Genomic DNA, 27,040 nt, shown 5'->3' with positions numbered 1-27,040 from the left:
AGATAAAATTATCCTTACATCATAATATGTTATACTTCTATAGATTCATAGTGAAAAGTATTGAAAAGGAGAATTATAATTTCAGTCACATTTTTTGATGACATTACTGGTCCAGAATTCTGCCTTTCAATATGATAATCACTGGTCACATGTGTCTCTTTAAATATGAAGTTAAATTAAAGTTGAATAAGATCTGAAATTCATTCTACCAGCCATGCTATCTACAGTGCCAGCACTCTATAATTGGACAGTTTAAATACAGGACATTCTATCATCGCGCTACTAGACAGTGTTGGGCTAGAGACATTTAGCAGTTTATTACAATGCATAAAATTTTAAAGATTAAAAACCCCAGGAGTGAATTAAAGGCAGTGACTGTTTTTAGACTGCTGGATGGTGATGCCATATTATTATGCTTTAAAATGAATTATGTTGAATTTCACTGCAGTAGTCGTTTTGTGTTTGTACCTGGTCCGGAGGATCCTGGGTTTGGTTCCATCTTACCCAGGTAACTTTTATTTATATTTTTACAACAGTCAAGAAAATTCTGCAAAACTTAAAAATATATACTTTATCAGATCAATTGTTTTTTTGTAGGCCACCACTTGCTGAAAGCATCACTAATGAATTTAGACAAAGGGTACCATTTTCAGTTTTTACTACAAATCCTTGCAGGTAAATAATAGTTATTACTCTTATACATTTTTCCTTTCATTAGAAATTAACTTCTGGGGGCTGGGGTTGTGGCTCAGTAGTAGAGCACTCTCCCAGTACTTGTGAGGCCCTGGATTTGATCCTCAGCACCACATATAAATAAATAAATAAATAAATAAATAAATAAATAAATAAATAAATAAATAAATAAAAGGTATTGTGTCAACTACAACTAAAAATATATACATTTTTTAAAAAAATAGTTTCTGGTGCAGCTGGGGATAAAGCTCAGTTGGTGGAGTGCTAGCCTCGGATGCACAAGAGCTTGGGTTCAATCCCTAGCACCACCAAAAAAAAAAAAAATCTTCAAATTTGTTTATGTATTTTGACTGTTAAGGAACAATATGAAAAGAAATTTTGCTTTTATTTTGGATTACTCAAAACATTGAAAACATTTTAAGTACATTTAAAAATTTTTCCAATATTAAATTTAGGAACTTAAATAATAGATGGATTTTTAAAAATAGATAAATATCATTTCTGTATTGCCAACTCTCATATTTTGTCTCTAGTTCACATCTTTCTCCCAGACTCATGGATCCAGTTTCCTACTTATTCTCTCTCCTTGGTTATCCAGGAGACAAGTGAACTCTGATCTTCCTCCGTGCCACCACCCCCTTATCTCTTCTGCAGCCTTCCCCTGTCCTCGTTGATAGCACACTTAACCTTCTAGTTGTTTAGGCCAAATCACACAGTTTTCAGCTAGTCCTGTAAACTTCAAAATGCATCCAGAATTTTATCACCTCTCTATCCCTTCTGTATGACTCTCTACTAATCTTCTCTAGCCTGGAATACTATAATTGCCTCTTAATTGGTCTCTGGTTTCTACCATTTCCACTCTATGGTCTATTCTTTTTTTTTTTTTTTTTTTTAGTTGCTCAAGACAATACAATGATCTTGACATATCATACATTTGATTCCAATAGGGTATGAATTCTCATTTTTCCACGTGTATACATTGCAGGATCACATTGGTTATACATCTATGGGTATACATACAGCAATCCTAGTATCAGTTGTATTCTGCTGCCCTCCCTATCCCCCCCCTCCCCTCCCTCCCATCACCTCTCTCTACCCATTCTACTGTGACACTTATCTCTCTTTTTTTTTCTTCCCTTCCCCCTGACACCATCGTATATATATTTTGTGAAACCATGAGGGTCTCCTTCCATCTTCCGTGAAATTCCCCTTCTCCCTCCCATTCCCTCCCACCTCTTTTCCTTGTTTTGTGGTAATCTTCTTCTCATGCTCTTCCTCCCTACTCTGTTTTGAGTCACCTCTCTTATATAGAGAAGACATCTGGCTTTTGTTTTTTATGGATTGGCTAACTTCACTTAGCATAATCTGCTCTAATGCCATTCATTTCCCTGCAAATGCCATGATTTTGTTATTTTTTAGTGCTGAGTAATATTCCATCTATTCTTAACAATATCTCAAAGTGAGTAAGGCATATCATGTCCACCTTCCTGATCATGACAAATGGGGCCCCTCATATATCCTTACAGTGGTAATCAAGGTCCTACAGGCATAATCTGACTCCCTATTATTTCTCTGACTTTCTCTTTCCCCTTTTACTCCCTTCATACCAGTCTTACTCTATTCTTCAAGCATGCCAGGCATGCTCCAATCTTAGGGTCTGTGCTGTACCCCCATTTCCCTTTCTTTTTCTTTTTTATTTTAATTTTTTTGTAGTTGTAGATGGACAGAATGTCTTTATTTTATTTGTTTATTTTTATGTGGTGCTGAGGATCAAACCCATTGCCTCATGCATGCTAGGCAAGCACTCTGCCACTGAGCTACAGCCCCAGCCCGTATTCCCCCTTTCTTTTTTTATCATATATTTTTTTCTGAGGAACTCAAATTCAACTTGTTCTCATTCTTAAATGTTTTTATTATTGCATTATACATACTATTGGGAATCATTTTGATATTCATGAATGTATATGACATATTTTGTTCCATTTCAATTTATTTTCTTAGAATTCAGTATTGTACACAAGAAATTATCATCTTTCGTGAAGATTTAGTGAATAAAATGTGTAGAAACTGTGTCCGTTTTCCTAGTAGCAATTTGGATATTCCTAATCATGTAAGTAAAGAGTACTTTTCTTTATTAAACTATTTTATGTTATATTATACAAAATGTTGGTAAGCCACTTAATAATTTGCCTTTATATGTTGAAGTTTACTTGTGGTTCAAAATAATTTGAATATACTTTTGTCAGTAAGTTAATTTTTGTTAGTCATTATTTCTCAGCTTTCTATTGAATAATTCCCTAATGGGTCCGAGGAGAGCCCAGAATAAGCAGATTTCTTTGAAGCTTTCTGTGTTGCCTTTAAAATTATTAAATTGTGCTACAAAATATATGTACATATTTATCATACTTAATATTTCCTATGGTGTGTGCACATCAGAAGGATGAGTAATTTTTAGTCTTGTAGCTTCCAGGTTCCCTGACATGGAGTTGTCAAGGGTTACATGGTTACATGTACCCTCATTTGAGAAGTATGGCAGTAGATTCTACTGAACAGTTTTAAATTTTATTTTATAATATTTAATGTTATGCAAGCTAAATACTGGATCTTGGCTTTATTCAAGCTATGAGATATTTTTGGGTGAAAAGAATTAGTAAGTTTATTATATGGTTATAAGTACACATAAGTGAATAGAATGTGTAGAAACTGTGTCCGTTTTCCTAGTAGCAATTTGGATTAAAATAATCCAGTGTGACTATTTGTGAGAATTGCCATTATGGTATGTGATATCAGATGAAAACTTATATATTTTCCTAAGATTCAGAATAATTACTTAAGATTTTATGTTAGTATTTCCCTAAGTTCTTCCTAATTATTTCTCAAATTTTCTAGGTCCTTTTGATAATTAGTATTTAATTTATAATTATTTGTGTAGCTATTTTCAGTTTTACAAATGAAATGAATGTTATGTTCTGTTGTAGTTTATAAAGACTATCCTGTCTCAAGGACATCTGACTCCTCTACCTCTTTACATTTGCCCAGTGTATTGGGCATATGATTATACTTTAAGAGTGTATCCTGTGCCCGATCTGCTTGTCATTGCAGACAAATACGATCCTTTCACCGTGACCAATACTGAATGCCTCTGCATTAACCCTGTAAGCATGGAGTTAACATTATATAGTCATTATTTATCAAGATGAGAGCACATTTCTATAAATTTAGTATATTTAATTATTATTGGAGTAAAAATATACTATTAATGAAGCATTGAATTAATTTGATATACACAAAGTTCTTAAACTTTCAGTACAGGATGTGAGTATAAAGTGATGATATTTTTAAAAATATCATACCCAAACGTAAGTCCAAATGAATATTTTTGCCTTCAAAGTAACTTACTTCTTTTCTGGGAATTGTTTTTAGAACCTGTATCTTTTTTTTTTTAATATCTTTATTTTATTTATTTATTTTTATGTGGTGCTGAGGATCGAATCCAGGGCCTCACACATGCTAGGCGAGCGCTCTACCACTGAGCCACAACCCCAGCCCTAGAGCCTGTATCTTATTCCCTTTAGCCATATTATATTAATGGTTCTTTTTTTTGGTACCGGGGATTGAACCCAGGGGCACTTAACCACTGAGCCACATCCCCAGCCTTTATTATTTTTTTTTTTGGTAATTTAAAATTTTTTTTTTTTTTTTAAGTTGCAGTTGGACACAATACCTTTATTTTATTTATTTATTTTTATTTGGTGCTGAGGATAGAACTCAGTACCTCGCATGCACTAGGTGAGCGCTCTACTGTTGAGCCACAACCCCAGCACCCCTAGCCTTTTTTTGTATTTTATTGAGGCAGGGTCTCACTTAGTTGCCAAAAGCCTCGCTAAGTTGTGAGGCTGGCTTTGAATTCATAATCTTCCTATCTCAGCCTCCCAAGCCGCTGGAATTACAGAATATTAATGGTTCTTGTCCTTTGAGGAGAATTGTGATTTTGGGGAAATTGTCCAAGTGTCAAAAGCCCAAGCCTGATGAATGAAATTTAATTGAGATACATTCTGTTTAATTTTTATGTAGAACTTTTCAAATTAGTTCACAATGTTGAAGTTGTTTGTTAAGCAAATAATTATCTTCATTAGTGATTTTTCAGTCTGCATGCTTCCTTGATTCTTATGACTTTTAGATTTTAATACTTTTGTTTAATAATCAATTCTAGAAATATTTTGCCTTACTATTGGATACTACTTTCGTCAGATACACATTTTTATTTACAACAAAAAAGGCATACATTTTATATAGTTTCCTCCATGAGAGAGCTTCTAAATTTGGCACTTTTGATGTGTTGGACCAAATAATGCTTTGTCATGAGGGCTGTTCTGTGCATTGTAGGATGTTTAGCAGCATCTTTACCTCTAGCCACTAGATGCCAGTAGCATCCCCCACTTGTGACAATCATAAATGTCTCTAGACATTTTCCAAAATGTTTCCTGAGGTTCAGAATCATCCCTGGTTGAAAATTGCTGTTCTAAGGATGAACACAGTTAACTAATTTGGCAGCCTTGCTTAAAATTTGTAGCCTAATTTTTGTATAATTTTATTCACAGATATCTTTCATAACAAGGCTATTTCCTTATTTAAAGTTAACTTTTCCAGTGGCTGGGGGGGCTAAGGAAGGAGGATTGCAGGTTCAAAGCTAGCCTTAGCAGCAAGGTCCTAAGCAATTTAACAATATGCTGTCTCAAAATAAAATAAAAAGAAAAAAAAATAGGCTGAGAATATGGCTCAGTGGTTGAGCCCCTCTGGGTTCAATTCCTGGTACCAAAAAAAGAAAGGCAGGGAGGTGAATGGTGAATTCTTATAGTTAATGTACCTTGTATCTGTGAGTGAGTGTATGACTACCTCCTACACCATCATCACAACTTGCTTTTGACACTGATTCATCTCCTCTTGATACTTATTCACATTAATGAATCCTTGCCGTGGGCCACACATTGATTTAGGGGTGGGGATACAGACACTGAAAAGGCAGAGCCGCTGCTGAGTAACCTTAAGAGTTTCATAGTAGGGAGTTATATTTGTGATTGCTACTCAGTTGCCTTGGGGGCACACCAGATTTTCATTGTGGAGAGAGGCAGGGAAGACTTCTTGAATATATGTGTCCCAGATGCATATTTAACATCACACAGTATCATTTATTTCTTAAACCAAGTAGTCACTCCTAAGCACTCCCAGTCTTGTTTTAGCATAAGACTGCCTAGTCAACTTGAAGACTTGCTTTAAGTAGAGATATAGTAACAACCTTCTCTCCACAAAGATGCTAAAATCTGTCTCATTGTTTTGTAATCACATCTTGTAACTTTCATGAAAAAGAATTTGCTTAAAAAAATAGGGATTATTTTATAAAATTTGATTAGTTACTTACAGGCATTTTTCTCCCCCTAAGGGCTCTTTTCCAAGAAGTGGATTTTCATTCAAAGTTTTTTACCCTTCCAACAAAACAGTAGAAGACAGGTAAGTGTACTCAAAAAAAAAAAAAAAAAGAAAAAGAAAAAAAACCCCACACACACCAAGGGGCTTTCTCTGTTATATTGCTAGCAACCACATGTTCTATAAGTGTGCTGAGATTTTTAAGTGCTGACAGTTGGCCCATTGGAAATGTTCTAGGCTGAACTTACTGTGGTCATGCTGGTGGCATTGAAGTCAGTGTACCTGGGTAGGATGTTTGTATTGAGATAGATCAAGAACTGTTTGCTAAGTGCAACCTTAAGCCAACTGTGGAGGTGAGCTAGTTCTTGTAGGCCAACTTCTAAGGAAGCATCCTTCTTGTAGAGGTCAGCCCTGACCTCTGCATGGTTGATTCTTAAAGCCTTATCAGCTTAAATTGAAAGCAAATAAATAGTGAGGAGCTGGGTGTGAGTGTTGTGATGGTGAGGGCTGAAGTTGAAAGAAGGTCTTGGGAAAGAAGAAAGAATAATCATCATCTGGTGAGTAGTGATTTAATCACCTGTATCAGAATCCTCTTGGGTCCTTGTTTTGAAAATGTTAAATTCTAGCCAGCTGCAGTGGCACATGCATGTCATCCCAGCTACTTGGGAGGCTGAGGCAGGAGGATCACAAGTTCAAGGCCAACCCAGCCTCAGCAATTTAGAGAGAGACTGTTCCCAAATAAAAATTAAGGACTGGGGGTAGCTCAGTAGTAGAGTGCCCTGAATTCGGTGGTGGTGGTGGGGGGGGCGGGTAGTTGAAAAATCTCTCTCCAAACTTATCAAATGGCTCTCTAGTTATAGGTCCTAAGAGAATATGCATTTCTAACAGTTTCTCTTGGATTCAGGCATCCTAATGTGTGATTTCTCAGGTAACTATTTTGGTAAAGCAAATCACATATACATCTTCCGTTTAAGAACAAGTGACTAAATTGTCCTCTAGGTTCTTTTCACAAAGTATAACCTTGAACATACAGCCCAACTGTGGCCTTTTTTTTTTTTTGTAATTAACAAATTATTAAAATAAAAATGAATACAATACCTTTATTTTATTTGTTTATTTTTATGTGGTGCTGAGGATCGAACCCAGGGCCTTGCACGTGCGAGATGAGCGCTCTACCGCTGAGCACAACCCCAGCCCTTTATGTAGTTCTTAAAAATAATTTATGCAGGGCTGGGGGTTGTGACTCAGCAGTAGAGTGCTCCACTAGCATGTGCGATGGTGCTGGGTTTGAGCCTCAGCACCACATAATAAAATTTTAAAAATAATAATAATTTATGCATATATTCTTACTGCTTAGTATTCATGAAGGATATTCATTCTATGAAATATTCTCAATTTTGTTCTTGGATTCACCTATTTGACATGTTTGGTTTTTACTATATTCCTGATAGTGCTTAGTTCTTTGAATATAGGCAGACAAATTCTCAAAAGAGCACAGATATTCTAGCCTCTAATTCCATAAGTCTAGTATGTGTTTGACTTTACCTAGCCCACATTGTATATGGAAAAAAAGTGATGAAATGCCTTTAGGTTAAGGACATGTGCTCTTTTCCAGTTCTTGTCTATCTATATCTGGCTACCACTGAAGGCATCTGACTTCCTCACATCAAGATTAAGTCATCACAGAGGGCTGTCAGTCTGGAGCATATAGTCTGTATTTGTGTGTGTGTGTGTTTCCGGGAATTGAACCCAGATCTTTGTGCATGCAAGGGAATCACTAAACAACTGAGCTACATCCCCAGCCCGCATATTGTCTTACAACAGTTTTTTAGATTGACTTTCACTAAAACTGAGATTTGGTATAAAAATTTTACATGTAAAAAATTTAGTCTGTTATGAAAACCAATACTGGGATCTCAACAGCTCTCAAGACAAATCTGTCTGTCCCAAGCACAATTTTTATTTTAGAAAGACTTTCTTCCTTTGTTTTAACTGTTAGAGAAGCACTAGCCAAATATGCAGCCCATCTCTTTATTTGTAGACGAGTCAGCCCTGGCTTCATATCTTCTTTATATTTTCCCTTTACCTGAAATTCCTCAATTGCTTACTTTTATCTTTATGTCTATCTCTGCAAATCATTTTATATATTTCTTAAAAATGAATTGGGATATAAACAATTACAGCTGGAAATTGATTTATTATGATAGCATAAGACGTTTCAGCTACATTTAATTGCCATGAAGAATTGTTTTCTATTTGGTTATTAATACTTTTAAGTACCTGTCATTATTTATTTATTAATTTTTAATTGCCGGGGCTGGGGATGTGGCTCAAGCGGTAGCGTGCTCGCCTGGCATGCATGCTGCCCGGGGTTCAATCCTCAGCACCACATACAAACAAAGATGTTGTGTCTGCCGAAAACTAACAAATAAATATTAAAAAAAAAAAAATTTTTTAATTGCCTTTTAAAAAATAAATGACAGTAGAATGCATTACAATTCTTATTATACATATATAGCACAGTTTTTCATATCTGGTTGTATAAAGTGTATTGACACCAATTCGTGTCTTCATACATGTACTTTGGATAATGATGTCCACTGCATTCCACCATCCTTGCTAACCCCCTGCCCGCCTCCCTTCCCCTCCCACCTCTCTGCCCTATCTAGAGTTCATCTATTCCTCCCATGCTCCCCCTCCCTACCCCACTATGAATCAGCCTCCTTATATTAGAGAAAATATTTTTCGGCTTTTTTTTTTTTTTGGTTTGGCTAACTAACTTCGCGGTGCCATCCATTTACCTGCAAATGCCATGATTTTGTTCTCATTGATTTTTTTTTTAATTAGAGAGAAAGAGAGAGAGAGAATTTTTAACATTTTTATTTTTTGGCGGGCACAACATCATTGTTTTGTATGTGGTGCTGAGGATCGAACCCGGGCCTCACGCATGCCAGGCGAGCGCGCTACCGCTTGAGCCACATCCCCAGCCCCATGATTTTATTCTCTTTTATTGCTGAGTAAAATTCCATTGTGTCTATATGCCACATTTTTTTTTTTATCCATTCATCTACTGAAGGGCATCTAGGTTGGTTCCACAGTTTAGCTATTATGAATTGTGCTGCTGTCAACATTGATGTGGCTGTGTCCCTTTAGTATGCTGTTTTTAAGTCCTTTGGGTATAGACTGAGGAGTGGAATAGCTGGGTCAAATGGTGGTTCCATTCCAAGTTTTCCAAGGAATCTCCACACTGCTTAGGTACAGTCATTCTTTCTTTTTTTTTTTTTAGTTGTAGTTGGACACAGTATCTTTATTTTGTTTATGTGGTGCTGAGGATTGAACCCATGACCTTGCACGTGCTAGGCGAGCGCTCTACTGCTGAGCCACATCCCCAGCCCGGTAGTCATTCTTAAGTTTCTAGTAAAAGCTGGGCACTGAAGTGCACATCTGTAACCGCAGTGATTTGGGAGACTGAGGCAGGAGGATCTCAAGTTCAGAGCCAGACAGGGCAACTTAGTGAGACCCTGTCTTAAAATTAAAAAATGTTTTTTAAAAAAATTTATTAAATTTTTAAAAAATTTAAAAAGAGAAAGGGCTAGGGATATAGTCGGTGTCAGTGTTTGCCTAGTTAGTACAAATCCCAGTGGGGGGAGAGGGTGGGGATTTCTAGCATAATACTTGATTTATTTGTTGTTGAATTGAAACAGTTGGTTCCTGTATCTTGTCTGGCTTCGGATAATGAAAAGCCTTCACATAAAATTTCCAAACTATAATTTGGTATTGGTAACTTGAAAACTCTTTTGAGTGCTGCATCAAACAAATTGATGTACATTAATTTTTTTAGAGAACTGGAAAAAAAAATATCAAGACAGACTGAAATTCTCTGGTCTGTCTGCTTAGTTTCTCCTAAGAAGAGGCCATTTGTTGGAATATTTGTGAAATCACATTGTGGAGTTAATCACAGAATGTAGGCAAAGTAGATAAGGTTAGCTCTGTTTCACCAGTATTGGTGATATAGTGGGGAAATGCACATTCTTACACAGTTGGTCTGAATGAAAACATTTATCAAAATGTGTACTTACTCAGAATTTATTTAAATTTCAAAACCATAGAGGAATTACAGATGTGTATACCAACTGAAAAAGGCCTAGAAAGGCTGGGGTTATAGCTCAGTTGGTAGAGTGCTTGCCTTACATGTACAAGGTCCTGGGTTTGATCTCCAACACCACAAAAAAAAGAAAAAGGCCTAGAATAGTATACATTATTATATGTATCACTATGCAGTTATGTACCACTGTGTACATATGTTTAAAGCACAAACGCATACATACATGCCTGTATATTACTAGACTTTATTTTCCTTTTTATTAGAGTACCTTTATAAGGTATACATTTCCTTTTTTTTTTTTTGGTACTGGGGATTGAACTCAGGGGCACTTGACCACTGAGCTACATTCCCAGCCCTATTTTGTATTTTATTTAGAGTCAGGGTCTCACTGAGTTGCTTAGTGCCTTGCTTTTGCTTAGGCTGGCTTTGAACTTGTTATCCTCCTGCCCTAGCCTCTCCAGCTGCTGGGATTACTGGCATGCACCATCACACCCAGCTGTACATTTGCTTCTGAGGAACAGAGATAGGGTTTAAAACAGAAAATTTTTTAGTGTTGCCTTCTGAATTTGGAACAATGTTGATCTATTTTGAAAACTAATTAGCTATAACTAAAAATTAAGAAATGTACAAGAACAGATTTCTAAAATGTTTAATTTCATTTTTTTTTTCTATTTTCAGCAAACTTCAAGGCTTTTGAGAGTTTTAAAGACCATATGAAAAAAAAAAGCATCAGTTTTCTGCTTGGTTTTATGTCTTAAGTGATTTTGATATTATTATTAAATTATGGTAAACTTTAAAAATATTCTTGAATATGTATTTTATGAAATTTTGATATTGTTATACCAAATACAGTGGTACATTTGAAAATTTTTATAGGAAAAACACTTCCAGCATTCTTTAAAAAAAAAAATAGGCTGATTTAAGAGGCCCTGGGTTTGATCCCCTGCACTGCAAAACAACAAAATGTAGATATGTATAAAGATATATTCTAGCTGGTTGAGCTGGTGCATACCTGTAATCCCAGCAACTTGAGAGCTTGAGGCAAGTTCAAAGCCAGGAACTCAAATTTAAAGCCAGCCCCAGCAACTTAGGGAGGCCCTAAGCAATTAGCCAGAAGACCCTGTCTCAAAAAAAAGGGCAGGTGAGGATGTGGTTCCATGGTAAAGCACCCCTGGGTTCAATCCCCGGTACAAAGAAAAAAAGGCCCTTCTAATGAAGCATGCATTTAAAAACTAAAACTAACGTTAGCTTATCAGTGGAATAAAGGCACTTTTAATTTACCAAAACAAAAAACCCCTAAAGTTAATTTTGGTATTAGTCACTATTTTTTTTTCCCCACTCTTCTGTTATTACCTTGATACCAGTGAGCATACCCAAGAATTACTTGTTAGTGTATTTTAAATCACCTTTGGAACATCAAAATTCTGGACAAGTCTGACCTTAGTAAAGGTATTTTCAAACATAAATACAACATACTATTTAAATGCATCAAATTACAAACTGGTTGTTGGATATAACAGCCTTGAGTTTCTGACTCCTTCAAAGTTTTATGTGAAATTATGTGTGGAGACAGGCTTGTGTGTATGTGTTGGGCCCATAATTCTCATTGGAGTCTCATCTCGCTGGCCCTCTTCCTTGTCAAATTTCTCAATGTGGTAAGTTTTTTTTCTGTGCATTTTTTTTTTTCCCTGCAGAGATATTTTGGGAATCACTCTCTATATAATAAACTTACTTTTTTCTTCACTGTGCTGTATTTATTCATTAAATGAGTACCTAACATGTTCTAGGTCCTAGAGAATCCAGTGGAATACCGGAAAGGCAAAGTCCTAGATTTCATCTTGCTTACCTTCAAATAAATACAGCCAGACCCTAGAAGAAAACACCAACTACAAAACCATGGTGAAGATTAAAAAAATGTGGGCAACTGTAACTGAATGGCAGTTACAGGATGAGGTTAAAGAAGAATCAAGGATTACTTAGGTTTTGGTGTTAAATAGCTAGGATAATATTAGTTGCTGAGACTGGGAGAATAACAGGTTTGAGAGGAGAAAATCAAGTTTTGTTCTGATCATGTTAATTTGAGATGCCTACTGAACATCCAGGTAGAAAAATCTCTTAGGGATCAGTGGTCAGATAGCACTGAAGATGTGTTGGTGTCACTGAAGTTCCATGAGGGCAAATATTTTTGTTTTTATAAACAATTTGTTAAACTTTAAAATTAATATATGAGATACACAAAGTCCCCTATTATCACTGGACACCTCAATGAGTTTTAACAAACTGCATAGCCAATTTAACAATATAACAAGATTGAAACAGTCCTACCCCAGAAGTTCCCCCTTTTCCCTTCTTGTGACAACACTCCATCCCCCTCAAAAGGGAACTCACTAGATCTTTTTAAATTTTTTTCTGTTAATGTTATTGATTGACATAGTTATGTAGCCTGACTTTTAACAATGAGATTTGTTTAGCCAAATTTTGTCTATTAGATAATGGAGTCAAGCCATCTGTATTATTTTACATTGTTTCAATATATTATGTTAGTGATACTCATCCAAGAGTACTAGTTGCTTGACATCCTTGTTTTTTTGTGCCAGTGCTAGAACAGTGACTTACTTTCCTATGTAGTAGGTGCAATAACTACATAAATAACCTGTTCAAAGGACTAATCTGAACGTAGATGCCATTTAAAACCATGAGCCTCAATAAGATCATCTTGGAAGATATGTGACTAGATACGAGGACTGATAAACAAGCACATTTAGAGAACTGGCAGAAGAGGGACAAGTGAAGGAAAATAGAGAGCGTGGAGTTCTACACCAAGAGAGAAAAATGTGTTCCAAATGGGAATAGTAAGCTGCTTTGAATGCTGCTGAGAGATCAAGGCCTAGGTTTGGGAAAGGAAAGGAGTTAGGAATTCTATTTTTGGTCATTTCAAACCTGAGAGACCTAAGGATTACTTGTTCAAATGGAGAACTCAAATTTGAGCAGCTGGATAAAAGGAGTCTATAGAGTTAGAACCGGAAATATAAGTTTGGTATTTGTAAGCATACATATATTTGTGGAGCAAGTATAGGTGGAGAAAAAATAGGGTCCCAGCCTTGGGGCATCTCTACTTAGAAACTGAACAGAATAAACTTGCAAAACAGACTATGAAAGCATATAAGGTAGGAGAAAAATCTAGAAAGGGTCTTATCACTGGGGTAATGCCAACATCTGTTGTGTTAAATGTTGCTGAGAATAGAAAAATGATAGGCCAGCTACCAATGAATAAATAACTACCCGTCAATAAATATACTTTGAGGCTGGAAGTGTAGCTCAGTGGTAAATCTTATGCTATAGGGATGAGACCCTTGGTTCAATCTCCAGCACCTAAGGGGGAGGAGGGATTTCTACAAGATACTTTACAATGGCCACATAAACTTCCCTTGTATGTCTCTGCCAAAATCTGTTTCATCAGTTCTTTGTTGAACTATTAGATTCTTCCCAAACTTTTAGAATCATACTATTTTAATAAGTATTGGGTCAATTATTCCATGGGTATATGGGCTAAAAAAAAAAAAAAAAAAAAATGCACACTTAAAATTCTACTCCCACCCTGAGGAGAACAATAATCATGAAAGCTTTGCCATTTTGATAGGTGACACGTGGCATCTTACATTTTGCATTATTTTAAAAATTTTTTTTAGTTGTAACCGGTCGCGATGACACTCACGCCTGTAATCCAAGCGGCTTGGAAGGCTGAGGCAGGAGGATCAAGAGTTCAAGCCAGCCCTAGCAATTTAGCATGACCCTGTCTCAAAGAACAAATAACAAAGGGCTAGGGCTGGGGATGTGACTCAGTGATCAAGTGCCCTTGAGTTCAGTTCCTGTTACCAAAAAAAAAAAATTTTAGTTGTAGATGGGCATAATATCTTTATTTTATTTACTTTTAAATAAAAGTGGATGAGAACCTAGTGTCTCACACATACTGGGCAAGTGCTCTACCACTGAGCTACAGCTTTACATTTTACATTCATTGGCATATTTGTTTATGAATACTCTGCCCTTATCTTTTGCTCCAAATGAGCTTTTACTGGGTAAACTGTATGGCAGATTATCCAGAAGATAAAAAGGAGGAAAATTAAGATTGAAATGTTTTAGTAAAGTGAAAAAACACATGTAAGTCAGGTTAAAAATCACAGCTTGTGAACACACTGGCTGAGCAACCTTGATCAGGTAACTTCTCAGGTCTCTCGTTTGTGAAAATTTTAACTTAAAAGTCAACAATGAATGGGATCTTGTACACAATACTGGCAATTATGACAATTTTACGATAGACAGCAGAAGTAAATGCATCATGGCACAAGCATCTAAAAAACGGCAAGTAATTTCTTGGTTTGAAGAAATAATGAGGCCGTTTCTGGCACCTCCAGCGATTGCTGCTGCTCCTTCCGGGTGTCAGTGGGGGTTACTGTGGCAACCAGCACGCGCTGCTCAAGGCTCAATCCTGCGGCCGTTACCGACCTCAGCCCTTTTGCTCTCCGCGTACCAGAAACTCTGCGGAGCACCCTGCCCAACCAGTCTTGGACTGATCACCCCTGGGGTGAGGGCGAGGAGCTGCGGGGCAGCATGGCCAAAGCGGCAGCCTCCTCGGCGCTGGAAGATTTGGACCTGAGCGGAGAGGAGGTCCAGCGGCTCACCTCCGCCTTCCAGGATCCGGAGTTCCGGCGAATGTTCTCCGCGTACGCCGAGGAGCTCAATGACCCAGAGAACCGGCGGCGCTACGAGGAAGAGATCACCGCACTGGAGCGTGAGCGCGGAGTGGAGGTGCGGTTCGTGCACCCGGAGCCAGGCCACGTGCTGCGTACCAGCCTGGACGGGGCTCTGCGCTGCTTCGTGAATGTGTGCAGCAACGAGCTGGTGGGCGCGCCCAGCAGCCGGCCAGGCCCGGAGGACGGCGGTGGCGCGGCGATGGGTAGCCACTGGTCCCTGCCGTACAGCTTGGCGCCTGGCCGAGAGTACGCGGGGCGCAGCGGCACCCGCTACAAGGTTTACGATGTGGTGTTCCACCCAGAAACGCTGGCGCTGGCCCGGCGCAACAAGCGCTTCTGTCAGATGCTGGACGCCACGGCCCTGGAGGCAGTCGAGAAGCAGTTCGGCGTCAAGCTGGACCGGCGGAACGCCAAGACCCTGAAGACTAAATATAAGGGGACCCCAGAGGCTGCCGTGCTGCGCACGCCCCTTCCGGGGAGCGCCCGGGCCCCACCCAACAGGAAGGAGGATCCTCTCTCAGATTTTCCCTATCCCTACCGGTACCCAGGGACAGCCCAGAACTCCGTCGGCCCGGGGCCCCAGGTTCCCAAACCTGCGCTGGAGACTCAGCAGCCCGCCCCCACCGAGCCCCGCTGCAGCGTGGTGCAGCGCCACCACGTGGACCTTCAGGATTACCGGTGCTCCCGGGACTCGGCCCCGAGCTCGGTGCCGCACGAGCTGGTGGTCACCATCGAGCTGCCGCTGCTGCGCTCGGCTGAACAGGCGGCGCTGGAAGTGACGGGAAAGCTGTTGTGTCTTGACTCGAGGAACCCCGACTACCGGCTGCGGTTCTCGCTCCCCTACCCGGTGGACGACAGCCGTGGCAAGGCGCAGTTCAACAAGGCCCGGCGGCAGCTGGTGGTCACGCTACCAGTGGCGCCATTCGCGCGCCGCGGGCCCCCTGCGGCACCGGAAGAGTCGGTGGGCCAGTCCGGAACTGATGGCGTGGCCTGCGCTTCCGCTAGTGTGGGGAAAGCGGGCTCCATGGAGGACCCCAGCCCGGATACCAACGGGATCCAGGTGGTAGACGCTGGGATCGCCACCCCAGGTGCCTATGAGGTGGCGTGTCTGTCAGCGCGCGCTGGGGAGGAGAGAGAACTCCAGCCGGAAGAGCGAGGTTTGGGTAGGCACTCGGTGTCGCCGCCAGGCCTAGAGGAGAAGTCGTCCCCAGGAGCTGGGAGCTCACCTGGGGATGGTGGCGTATGCTCCCCTAGTATTTCATCCCTGGCCCTTGACCAGGAGTCTCCTGTAGGAAGAGGGAGTGCGTGCGGAGATATCAGTGTAGAGACACACGAGGACCTGGAGGGCCCGGGTGGCGAGCCTTCTGACCCAGCAATGGGTGGCCCCGGCACCGAGAGCAGGGAACCTTTGTGTCCTCCTATGCAGTGTAATCAAGATGAAGAATCCTTGACTCTGCTAATTCAAGTGCCCCGGATTCAGCCTCGAAGTCTTCAGTGGAATCTGAACCCCCTTTGGTACAAACTGTGCTTCTCCACACAAAACTCGGTTTATTCCTTCTTCTTGCAGTTTGCTCCAGAAAATAAATTAAGTACCAAAGAACCCGAGATTAGCGTTTCTTCAAACAATGCAGTGATAGTACTGGCCAAATCTCCAGAGAGCCATGGACGTTGGCGAGAGTGGTACTATGGTTTGAACAAAGATTCTTTGGAGGTAACAGTTCTTTCTAGAGTCATAATGTTTGAAATATTCCATCTCTGTTCTAAAATTTACTGTTACAGGCTCCCTCTCAATTTATCCTAAACAAAGCATTTTCTATAACTTTTCACGTTATGCTGGTACTTGTTAAACGTATTTTCAGGAAGGTTTACACGTATCCTCCCTGATGGATGGGTTTCAAATCCTCAAAGTTGTTGGTAATAAAGTTGTTTTCTTGGGCTCCATTGACTCCGAAAGAGACCGAACAGATTTTCAGTGATTCCTGGACCTCTAAAATTAAATACAAAAAGTTGAGAGTAATGTCTCTTGGAGAAAAGGACTAACTTTAGTCTCAAAGGGTTTGTGACCCAAATAAGTTTAAGAAGCACTCCAAAGTGGCAAGTAGGATTTTCCAAGCTTAGAAAGTGAGTAATAATAAATTTGTTTCTGAGAAGAAAAGTAACTCGGCAAGTGCCACATAGTTCTTAGGTGAGAAAGCAAACTCAGATGTTGGATTAATCTAAATCCCAGACAATTTTCTCTATAGGGTGCTCTTAGTAATTTTAGTCACAGATTTTGGTGAGGTGGACCTCTCTGGTGGGTGCTATATTGTGTTCAAAGTTTCTCTTTGCGTTTCTTTTAATCATCTTTAGGACCCTATTAGTATTTGCCACAATGGCTGGCATTTAATGAAGTGTAAATAGTATTTGTTGAGCTGAATAGCACAGAACACTAGAACTGGACTGAGCATTATCTAGTTTACTGAGGATAAATTTTGATGAGTAACTATGTCCTGTTGTAGTTCTGCTATGCTTTTTAGGTTATTAAGTTCTTGAATTTCACATTTAATACTCCACTGTTACGAAAAATATTAAAAAGAATACTTAAAATTCTAAAGATTCTTTAAACTCAAATGAGCAATTGGTGATTTTGATTAAGGTTTGTACCAAGAGTCAAGTTTTCAGAAACACTAATTGCACAGCTTGTATATTAAATATTAAGCTTTTGACCTTGGCCTTTAACCTGTCAGAAATTTTCACTTCTTCCTGTTGTTTTTCTATAAATCTGCTAATAAGTTAGCTCTGTATTTTATGAGTTGGATATCTGAGAAGTGGTTAACTTGAAGCCCTCCAAAAATGGTAAAATAAATAGTTGGGGAAGATATTTTGTAAGAATATAAAATATGAAATTCAGTATCTGTTTATGTCAGCAGAAGGGGGAAATTTAGGAAAGGGCAGTAGTTTTCCTGTAATTGTTTTAGCAAATAAAAATAACTCGATGTGGGAAGAAATTTATGGACAAGCAGTTAAGAGAATATTCAAGAATATGTTTTAATCTGATTTTCTAGCATGCTAACATTTTAGCAAGGAAACTAAATCAAAATGGAATTATTTCTTTGAAGCTTGAAATAGATTTATTATAATTACTTCCATTAGTCATCATATTTGTTATGATGCTGATGGGACCATGATGTCCAGTTCTTTTGCTTTGCTTGCTTACAGGACTAGGCTTTAAGTGTTAAAGTACATTAATTTTAAAAATTATGAGTAGTGAGCAATATATAAGGATATTATGTATAATAACCATAATTTAGAAACTTTTGTGCTTCAAGACCAGTATTGTTATTTTACACATATACAAATAACTAAATATGTTTCTTTAAATCTTAAATATTCACTGAGAATTTTCCTAGAACTTCAGGGCCAGTGAAATAATTATCTTTTTAATAAAGTCAATCATTAGAAGTCAAGCTTGTGTAGGTATTCTGCATTTTAATCATAACCAGTTCTATTATAAATATCTTCCTTGGTTTATCTAAAAATATTTGGTGCGTTTTTTGCAGTGAAGCAAAGACGAATCCCCTTTTCAGAAGCATGAACCCTAGAAGGTGCTGGAGATATAGGTCATTGGTAGAGTACTCGCCCACCATGTAGAAGGTCCTGGTTTGGATCCTTAATACCATAAAAAACAAAGTAAAAAAAAAAAAGAATGAACCTTCTGTAATCAGTATTATTCTGGATCTTCAAATTATAGCAAGGCAAATTACTCTCACTGTAAAATTTTCTTTCTTTTTTTTTGGTACTGGGGATTGAACTCAGGGGCACTTGACCACTGAGCCACATCCCCAGACCTGTTTTGTATTTTATTTAGAGACAGGGACTTACTGAGTTGCTTAGTGCCTCCCTTTTGCTGAGGCTGGCTTTGAACTTTTTGAGCCTCCTATCTCAGCTTCCTGAGCCACCGGGACTACAGGTAAGTGCGAATGTACCCAAACCCACTCAATGTAAAATTTTCTGTTTTCAAGGTTCACTTTTTTTTTCTTTTGGTACCACGGATTAAACCTAGAGGTGCTTAACCACTGAGCTACATCCCTAACCCTTTTAAATTTTTTATTTAGAGACAGGGTATTGTTAAATTGCTTAGGGCCTTGCTAAATTGCTGAGAATGGCTTTGAACTTTCAATCTTTATGCCTCAGCCTCCCACGCTGCTGGGATTACAGATGTGTGCCACTATGCCCAGTCCAAGGGTCACTTTTGTATAGTATGTGTTCACAGATTAAATATTGTTTAATATAACCTGGCACGATGGCATACTCCTCTTGTCCCATTGACTCTGAAGGCTGAAGTAGGCCTCAGCAACTTGGCAAGACACTGTCTCAAAATAAAAAACAAAAAGGGCTGGAGATGAAGCTCAGTGGTAAAGTGCCCCTGAGTTTAATTGCCAGTAAACACACACACACACACACACACACGGTGTAATATAAAAAAAGAACTTAAAATGAACTGTGTTTATTTTGTAATTATAAAATTTGTTTATTAAAAAAAAGGTCAGGAAAATTAATTTTATTTGGGGCAGCAATGAACTGATTTTATGAGTTAAGTAATTTTAAGTATGGTTAATATGTTTATTCCTCCCACACCTTAACTATAACATTTAACATGAATATGAACAGATTGCAAAACTAAATTATAATTTGTAGTGGAGTTTGCACTTATAACTCTAGAAGTGAGGTTATTCTTAAGAAATATTAGGAGGAAAAAAGCATAATGTGTAAGTAGTATTATCTAGTAGAGAAATACACTTCAGATTTAATAAACCTAGAAAAACTACCAAGGCTTTATTTTCCCCCCTTTTCAGGTTTTTTAAAAAATAAATTATACATACACTTTTGGTATAGTTTGTATTGTTTTGTACACTAGTAAATTTTCTTTTTCAGTATAGCCCTTAGAAATAATGTTAAGATAAACATTTTCAAAAGTGTAACCCTGATATGTGTGAGAATTTTTGTGAGCTGTCTTCCTAAGTATAACTGTCCACTGTGACTTATAAGATGGAATATTTTTTTCCTTTTTCCTTTAGGAAAAGTTGTTTATTAATGAAGAAAATGTTAATGAGTTTCTTGAAGAGGTCCTGTGCTCTGCATTCATACAGAAAATGCCCCTGTCCCCACCATTAATTGAAGTTCTTCAGGTTACTGATGAGAAGATTCAAATTCACGCAGAGGTAAGATTATAATGGGCTTTCTAAGAGAAGTGACTACTGGAAAGGTGGAAGCCTAATAACTTAAATTATTATTCCTTAATCTCATAACTATGAACAAAATGTAGATAATAACTGGGCAGAGTGATTGTGCTAAACCTTATTTAATCCCAAAATAATCCTCCAATTAGAATCAAATATTTAGGATGTGTGAGTTTGCCCAGGGATGAATACAAGTCTTTTTTTCTCCCAAGTTGTGGAGATTATGTCATAGAATTTGTTCATTCTTTCCAGTTGAACCCAGTCTTTTAATATAGGATGCAAAAGTAACTGACACCACTGAGTGATGTGTGAATTGGGGGAAGGGTAACTGATGAATATAGAAATTAAAGAAAACGCAAGAAATTCAACAATTCCCTTATAAGAATGTCTGTTAAAAGGTTTTGTAGGCAATGTTAAAAAAGCTTGGATCATTTTGTTCTGAAGGAGAAGACAGTGATTGAAAAGATTTAATCAGAAAATTAAACCCAGTTAAAAAAAACTGGCAGTATTTAGAGGATAATGTCAAGGGAGAAGCCTGGAAGCATATGTGCAGGTTTGCAAGGTTTATCACAATGAGATAGGGATTTAGGATAAAGAGAAGTACTGAATCTTAAGGGAAACACCCAGAAGCCATTGAGATGCAGAGAAAACAGTTGTAAATCTTACCCAGGTCCTTGTAATACGAGGGAAATATGCAAGCGTAGGGCAAACTGGCACAAAAATGTGCAGCTCCACCCTGGCCTCTAGTCCAGCCTCCGATATAGCTTTTCTATAAATATTGGACCTCCAACCCAAGGCAGGTCTTCTCACTCTTGAGATAGCCCACATTCTCCCTTTAATGTGTATCTATCTTCCTAAATAAACCTGTCTGTACCTTTGGCTTGGGCTGAATTATTTTTCTGTCACAAAATTGTTTGCTGCCTTGTATGCCAAGAACCCTGCTGGTCCTGAGTTGAGTTCCCCCTTTCCTCTTGGAACTCCTTGTACCCTTCTCCAGGGACATTTCTTCTCCTTTGGCAGCCACACTACTTTTTAAAAAATCTGATTTTCAGAGCTGGGGATGTAGTACAGTGGTAGAGTGCTTGCCTAGCATATGTGAAGCCCTGAGTTCAATTCCCCTACACACAAAAAGTTTTATTTTCTCCATTGTGGTAGCACACACCTGTAATCTCAGCTACTTGGGAGGCTGAAGCAAAAGGATTGCAAGTTCAAGGCCAGCCTCAGCTATTTAGTGAGACTCTGTCTCAAAATACAAAATAAAAAGGGCTGAGGGTGGCAAAGTGACATTGGTTCAATCCTTAGTAACAACAACAAATTTCAGGTTACTGCAATTTAATTGCTGTTATTTCAAATAATTATTAATTTTTTGTTTCTCTTGACACAGTTACAAGAATGTGGTAATCTTGATCAGCTTCAAGGAAAGGAAAAAATCAATGAAGAGTGTCATCTAACTGAAAAAGAAAATGTAGAACATTTTACCACCTCTACAACTGATTCTGATTCATCTATAGCAGTTAAAGCACTAGAAATAAATACTTGTGGTTCAGTAGCAGGATTTCAACAAGAGTCTCTTGATGTTTCTCAAATGCTATCTGGAAAATCAAAGCAACCTGAAGCAAAAATGGAACCTACTTTTATTAAAGAGAAAGGTTCTACTTACTCAAATGAGGACAAAGATAATTTAAAAGAACCGGTAATAACCAAAGAAAAAGAATTGGATGGACATCACAATTTGAACAAAACTATAGTTCACAATATACCTGATTTTGATAGCATAAAAGAAACCAATATGCAAGATGGTACTGTGCAGATTATTAAAGATCATGTGACTCATTGTGCATTCACTTTTCAGAATTCTTTGCTATATGATTTGGATTAATTCTATATTATTCGGAATTTAAATGTTGAGTAAAAAAATTTTGGACCTAAAATAATTTCTTTCTGTTAAACATTAAAACAAAGGTAGTCAATTTGGAATTTTAATTCCAATGGGTAAACTGTAGTTTTGTTTTTGTTTGCCTTTAAATAGTTTTAATTTTGGAGATGTTTTAGAATTCCTCTAGTAGATATATTTTTTGAAGTAGAGATGTAAAACAGTTTTAATACAATGTGTGTGTGTGTGTGTATAAATATACATATATATTGACTTCTGTGTTGATTTTTGCTGCTTCTGCTTACCCTTACTTTAAAATTTCAAAATATTCACCAAGTTGTGTTTGTCACACAAAGTAATTCTCAAGAATGCAATTAACTAGAAATATGAATCCAAGTATGGGAGTAGAATCCTAAACCTGTTTGTTTTATAAGTCTCACTATAGGGTGTAGTTGCTGAAACAAGAGCTTGCAGGGGGAAAGAACTTACCCATATTGATAATCTAAATAATTACAATACAAATATCTAAATCGAATTTTTAGCATTTTTGTTTGAAAACTATATTTTACTAATATATGTTGCACAAACTACATGAGGTTAGTTTTAATGATTTTCAGAATTCAATTTTTAAAAACAATTTCTTGCAAGTTAAGTATTAAAACATCTTTTGGTTTTATAGAATACATTTGAGAATTTAGAACAGTTTAATTTTAATTTTTAAAAATCTGACAATTTGTTTTGAAAAGAAAAATTATTTTACTTATCACATCAAAGTAAAATCCATTCTTTTATAATTAATTTTTTAATAACCCAACTAAAATATGAGGCAAAGGGGAAATCCTAATGTGTTTCTCACAAAAAATTTTAGGACAGTGGGGCTGGGATTGTAGTTCAGTGGTAGAATGCCTAGCATGCGTGAAGCCCTGGGTTCCATCCTCACCAACACATAAAGATAAATAAATAAAGGTATCCATTAAAAAAAAACAATTAGGATACCATGAAAACAGAGGAAAACACTTGATCTAATCACTAAACACAAGGCCACTGGCTGCTGTGTCCTGTTCTAAACATAGCTACTAATTCAGACTCTGGTCTTAGCTCAATTCTGGAAATGGCCTAATTTCTTTAGTCATTTAAACTGGAGATGTCAGGTCAGGGATCAAAAACTGGTATAAAGCCTGGTAATTATAATCTCCAGACAAAAACTGGCACTAGTGGCGCACACCTGTAATCCCAGAGGCTCACGAGGCTGAGGATGGAGAGTTCAAAGCCAGCCTCAGCAAAATTGAGGCACTAAAGAGCTCAGACCCATCTCTAAATAAAATACAAAATAGGGCTGGGGATATGGCTTAGTGGTTTATGCTCCCGAGTTCAATCCCTGGTACCTCCCTTATGCACCCCCCACCAAAAAAAGAAAAATACTGGCACTAGATTGGGATGTGAAGGTAGTAAAAAGGCAGCTCACAAAGGAACTGTCTCACCTTAGATGAGCATATATATTTTTCAACCACATTCTTAAGTTGATGCAATAGAAATTTGAGACTGTTTTCTTAGGTTGAGGGCTGAGGATATAGCTCAGTTATAGAGCACTTGCTTAGCATACATGAGGTACTTGGGTTCAACCCCCAGTACTGATAACAACAACAAAAAAAAGTTTTCTTAGGTTGAAACAACCAATAGTATTATCTACACAGAATATAGCTTTTGATGAGTAAATTTTTTTATTGAATGTAGTAATAAGGGAAACGTATACAAAATATGGAGTAAATTTTAAGCCTGTTACCTATTATTTACTGTATCCATCTTTTTTTAAAAGTACCTTGCCAGGCATGGTGGTGCATGCCTGTGACCTCACCTACTCTGAAAGCTGACACATAAGAATCACAAGTTCAAACACAAGGGTAGCATAGGCAACTTAGGGAGACCCTGTCTAAAAATACAAAAATAAAAAAGATTGGAAATGTATGTAACTCAGTGGTAGAGTACTCCTGAGTTCAACCCCTAATACTGGCGACAGGTGAGTTAAAGCTGGCACTAGAATGTGTTGCACTTTGGCACAACTGAACTTTGTATCATTTCTGGCCTTAAAAAACAATTTAGGCTGTATTTCTCTTACACAGCAGCTTTTTTGTTTATTATGTATGCCTGCCTAATTTGAAAGCTAAATAGTTTCTTCCACAGTGAATGCACTGTCATGAGCAGGGTTTTATTTCAAACTTATTATACAATGTATAGATAGTAAATATTAAGATGTAATGCTTTTAAAAGTTCAAAACTTTTAAAATATCTTTACTAAATTTGGTGTAAGGAGTAAACAAAATTTGTTCTGCAAAATGATTAGGAACCTTTTTATGCAAAAATGAGTATTTTATTTTGGTACACTAAAAGAAAAAAAAAAATCAAATCCATTGTATTTCTACACTGAGGTGAAAACAATGTTTAAACTTGCTTATCAATCAAATACATTCCAAAAGAAAGTGTGTTCTATGAAGGTTCCAAAGCACAGGCAAATCTTAACACAATATACAGGAATCAGTAATACTGAAAATGACTGTTCTGACAGGGTGTTTAGCAAATATAACTTTTGAATTATTCAACCAGTGAAGCAATCCCTTCCTAATAACTGTGTCAAGAGTGAAACTGGGTTGTTCCATTAATACTCTTGTGATTTCATTGTAACACTTTTTTACTGCTATCAATTTTAAATTTGCTGTACTTAAAATAAGTTTTTGAAAGTGGAAAAGTATACAAAGTTTCAGATAAAAAGATTAACAGATGCAATTTAAATAAAACTTTCCCTCTTCCCTCATATCAATTAACAATAATCATTACTTTTAACAGAGACAGACTGAGCTTTAAAATTCAACTCCCAAAATGAAAACTTGTTTTACATCTTAATCAGATATAACTGGAAAAGATTATTATATTATATATTTGGACACCTTTTACAAGAAAAAAAAATTTTTTTGTATTAAAGCAGAAACCAGTTCCTAAATCTTTTATTCAGTTGTATATCCTGTTGAGACAAATATCAAAAATAGAAGACTGTCACTTTTGCTTTTGTAATTGACTTTTTTTTCACTGCAGCCTTCTATAACTTTTACAGAGTTCATGGTCCCTAATATCTCCCCACCCTCCATTTTTCCTAGGTGGGGAAATAGCTACCACAGTAAACTTTTCACTGATAGTTAAAGTTTCTGGAAACATGTACTGTTTGTTATTATTTAAGAGTAACTCAATTTGGGCACTCTGGGTGGAAGGCCTACATGTTTTCTTGTGATGCATTCCACAGTCTCCAGCATGAAAAATCCTAGGAGCTTGAGGAACCAGTACTTTCCAGAATTTTGGAAGACAAGATACAGTCAAATATTGAAGAGTCCAGTCCCAGTTATAATCATCATAGGTACAGAAAGTGTCTGTGCACTCAATCAGTTTCTGATATGCATCCCGGGTCAAGGCTAAACCCATATTGTGCTCTGTGGATTTCCAAGTTTTCACATCTACCTTGTCAGCAATGCCATGGAAATTACGACTGGCAGTATAGGTCCCCAGTGAGATAACATCACACTCAGGGCACTCTTGCTCCTTCAATTTCCACATTTTTTTGAAGACATGGTAAAAGTCTGGAGCTAAGTAGTGGTCCTCTTCTAGGAAGAGTATAAGGCCAGTATAATCTCGAAGAACTTTGACCCTTTCCCATACGAAATGCAGCTTCCACCACCAATGATGTTTGGTTTGGGAGAATTTGGCCTCTCTGTAATGGCCGAAGGAGTCAGGATACTCAGCATTAATACACCCCAATTTCAAAGCTGCATTCTTCTGCAGGTCTCTAGGGCAATCTCTAGGATCACTCCCCGGAAACTCGTTGGGGTACAACTGAATGCTGAAAGGAAAGAACACCTGAAGAACAGGGCAGAAATCCACCCCAGCGATCAAATGATTGATCTCTGTCGACCAGAAGTCATGGCTAAAAATGACGAGGACGTTGTCAATGCCCTGGGCTTTTCGAAGTGAGTCCAGTAACAGTCTGAGGTATTCCGGCCGGTTATGCACCTGGACCACCAGCACCAGCTCCCGGGGGGTCCAGGTGCCAGCCTTATCTACATTCCTCAGCGTCTGATCAAAGTTCAGCTGGTACACGAGGGACCGGTATCGCAGCGTAAGGTTGTCCGCCTCCGGCTGCGGGACCGCGGGGACCAGTGGAGCCGCCGACTCGTTGGAAACCCTGCGGATGCCCACCGACACCGCGGGATGGTCCCCACCCCGGCCTCCCGCGCCCCGCGCGGGCTCGACGTCCAGCAACGGCGGGGCAAGGGCTTCGTTCTTCCTTTGTCGCCCATTGCTGCTCCAGAGGACGAAGCCGCAGGCTGCCACCACGAGCATCAGAATTAGCACCTTCCGTTTGTAGATGCGGAACCTCATGGTCTCCAGAGCCGAGGGCACGGGCGGGAGGGCGCGGAAAGGAGCTGTCGGCCTCTGCAAGGAAGGGGCGGGAGGGCGATCGCCCCGGCCTGTGGTTGTAGGAACTGGCCCCCGCGGCTGCCCCGCTAACTCATCTCGGGCCTCGGGGGTCCTGGGGCTCGAAGGCTCTCAGCTGCCCCAAGTCACCCGGGATCCGCACATCTTCGCCCGGCAGCTGCAGCGGCCCCGCCGCTAGGAGCCGCGGCTCGGCGTCTTCTCGGTCCTCTCCATTCAGCACCACTGGTCCCGGAAGAAGCCCAGCCGCAAGCCCACCGCACCCCAGCTTCGTTACCTGCGCCTCCAGCGGCCCTGTGTCCTCTGCGCTCTCATCCTGACTCGGGTCCCGGACGACCAAGACTGAGCGACCACGTAGCCTCGCCCCACTACCGCGGCGATCGTTCTGACAACCCGGTACTGGCCCGCGGAGCGCCACGGCCCTTTGGCCCACACCCCTTGGGCCCTCCCCATAGGCCGTTGGTTGGCGCTTCCCAGACGCGTCCGGAGGCGACTG

At 38.7% G+C, this 27,040-nt stretch overlaps 3 protein-coding genes across 9 annotated transcripts in view; 2 read left to right on the top strand and 1 right to left on the bottom strand.

The window, feature by feature from the left end:
- Window positions 1–11,022, top strand: part of Pole2 (DNA polymerase epsilon 2, accessory subunit) — a 44,495-nt gene extending 33,473 nt beyond the window's left edge. For 4 of the 5 annotated variants that reach the window (XM_071607870.1, XM_071607869.1, XM_027929797.2 and 1 more), the window contains 6 exons: window positions 449–508; window positions 598–675; window positions 2,695–2,803; window positions 3,672–3,848; window positions 6,134–6,201; window positions 10,901–11,022. In XM_071607870.1, coding sequence (XP_071463971.1) covers window positions 449–508; window positions 598–675; window positions 2,695–2,803; window positions 3,672–3,848; window positions 6,134–6,201; window positions 10,901–10,919 — 511 coding nt within the window. In that variant the 3' untranslated portion in view covers window positions 10,920–11,022. The remainder of the gene's footprint in view (window positions 1–448; window positions 509–597; window positions 676–2,694; window positions 2,804–3,671; window positions 3,849–6,133; window positions 6,202–10,900) is intronic. The other variant, XM_071607868.1, reaches the window with a different exon arrangement.
- Window positions 11,023–14,790: 3,768 nt separating this feature from the next.
- Dnaaf2 (dynein axonemal assembly factor 2) lies at window positions 14,791–22,345 on the top strand. Of its 3 annotated transcripts, XM_034636873.2 has the most exons (4): window positions 15,978–16,139; window positions 16,544–16,687; window positions 20,034–20,177; window positions 21,580–22,345. In XM_034636873.2, exons 1-4 carry the CDS (start codon window positions 16,071–16,073, stop codon window positions 22,072–22,074), a joined length of 852 nt encoding a protein of 283 aa, XP_034492764.1. In that variant the 5' UTR covers window positions 15,978–16,070; the 3' UTR covers window positions 22,075–22,345. The 3 variants fall into 3 exon arrangements, with proteins under 3 accessions (XP_027785532.2, XP_034492764.1, XP_071463968.1); XM_027929731.3 differs by having other exon boundaries at window positions 14,791–16,687; XM_071607867.1 differs by lacking the exons at window positions 15,978–16,139; window positions 16,544–16,687 and adding an exon at window positions 18,309–18,925.
- A 1,421-nt stretch (window positions 22,346–23,766) lies between these two features.
- Mgat2 (alpha-1,6-mannosyl-glycoprotein 2-beta-N-acetylglucosaminyltransferase) lies at window positions 23,767–27,000 on the bottom strand. The gene has a single exon (XM_027929521.3). It carries the CDS (start codon window positions 26,488–26,490, stop codon window positions 25,147–25,149), a length of 1,344 nt encoding a protein of 447 aa, XP_027785322.1. The 5' UTR covers window positions 26,491–27,000; the 3' UTR covers window positions 23,767–25,146.
- Window positions 27,001–27,040: the final 40 nt, after the last annotated feature.

Source organism: Marmota flaviventris, chromosome 2, assembly GCF_047511675.1.
Source record: "Marmota flaviventris isolate mMarFla1 chromosome 2, mMarFla1.hap1, whole genome shotgun sequence".
NCBI lineage: Eukaryota > Metazoa > Chordata > Mammalia > Rodentia > Sciuridae > Marmota > Marmota flaviventris.
The sequence above is the reverse complement of the archived record's forward strand: the minus strand, read 5'-3'. Positions and strand labels throughout refer to the sequence as shown.

What these genes read in the sequence shown, in the direction of transcription:
- Mgat2 (XM_027929521.3), bottom strand. Translation starts at nt 26,490, where the DNA reads ATGAGGTTCCGCATCTACAAACGGAAGGTGCTAATTCTGATGCTCGTG.
- Dnaaf2 (XM_027929731.3), top strand. Translation starts at nt 14,834, where the DNA reads ATGGCCAAAGCGGCAGCCTCCTCGGCGCTGGAAGATTTGGACCTGAGC. An exon ending in TGAACAAAGATTCTTTGGAG is followed by an intron (nt 16,688 to 20,033) that starts GTAACAGTTCTT and finishes TTTTTCCTTTAG; the next exon opens with GAAAAGTTGTTTATTAATGA. An exon ending in AGATTCAAATTCACGCAGAG is followed by an intron (nt 20,178 to 21,579) that starts GTAAGATTATAA and finishes CTCTTGACACAG; the next exon opens with TTACAAGAATGTGGTAATCT.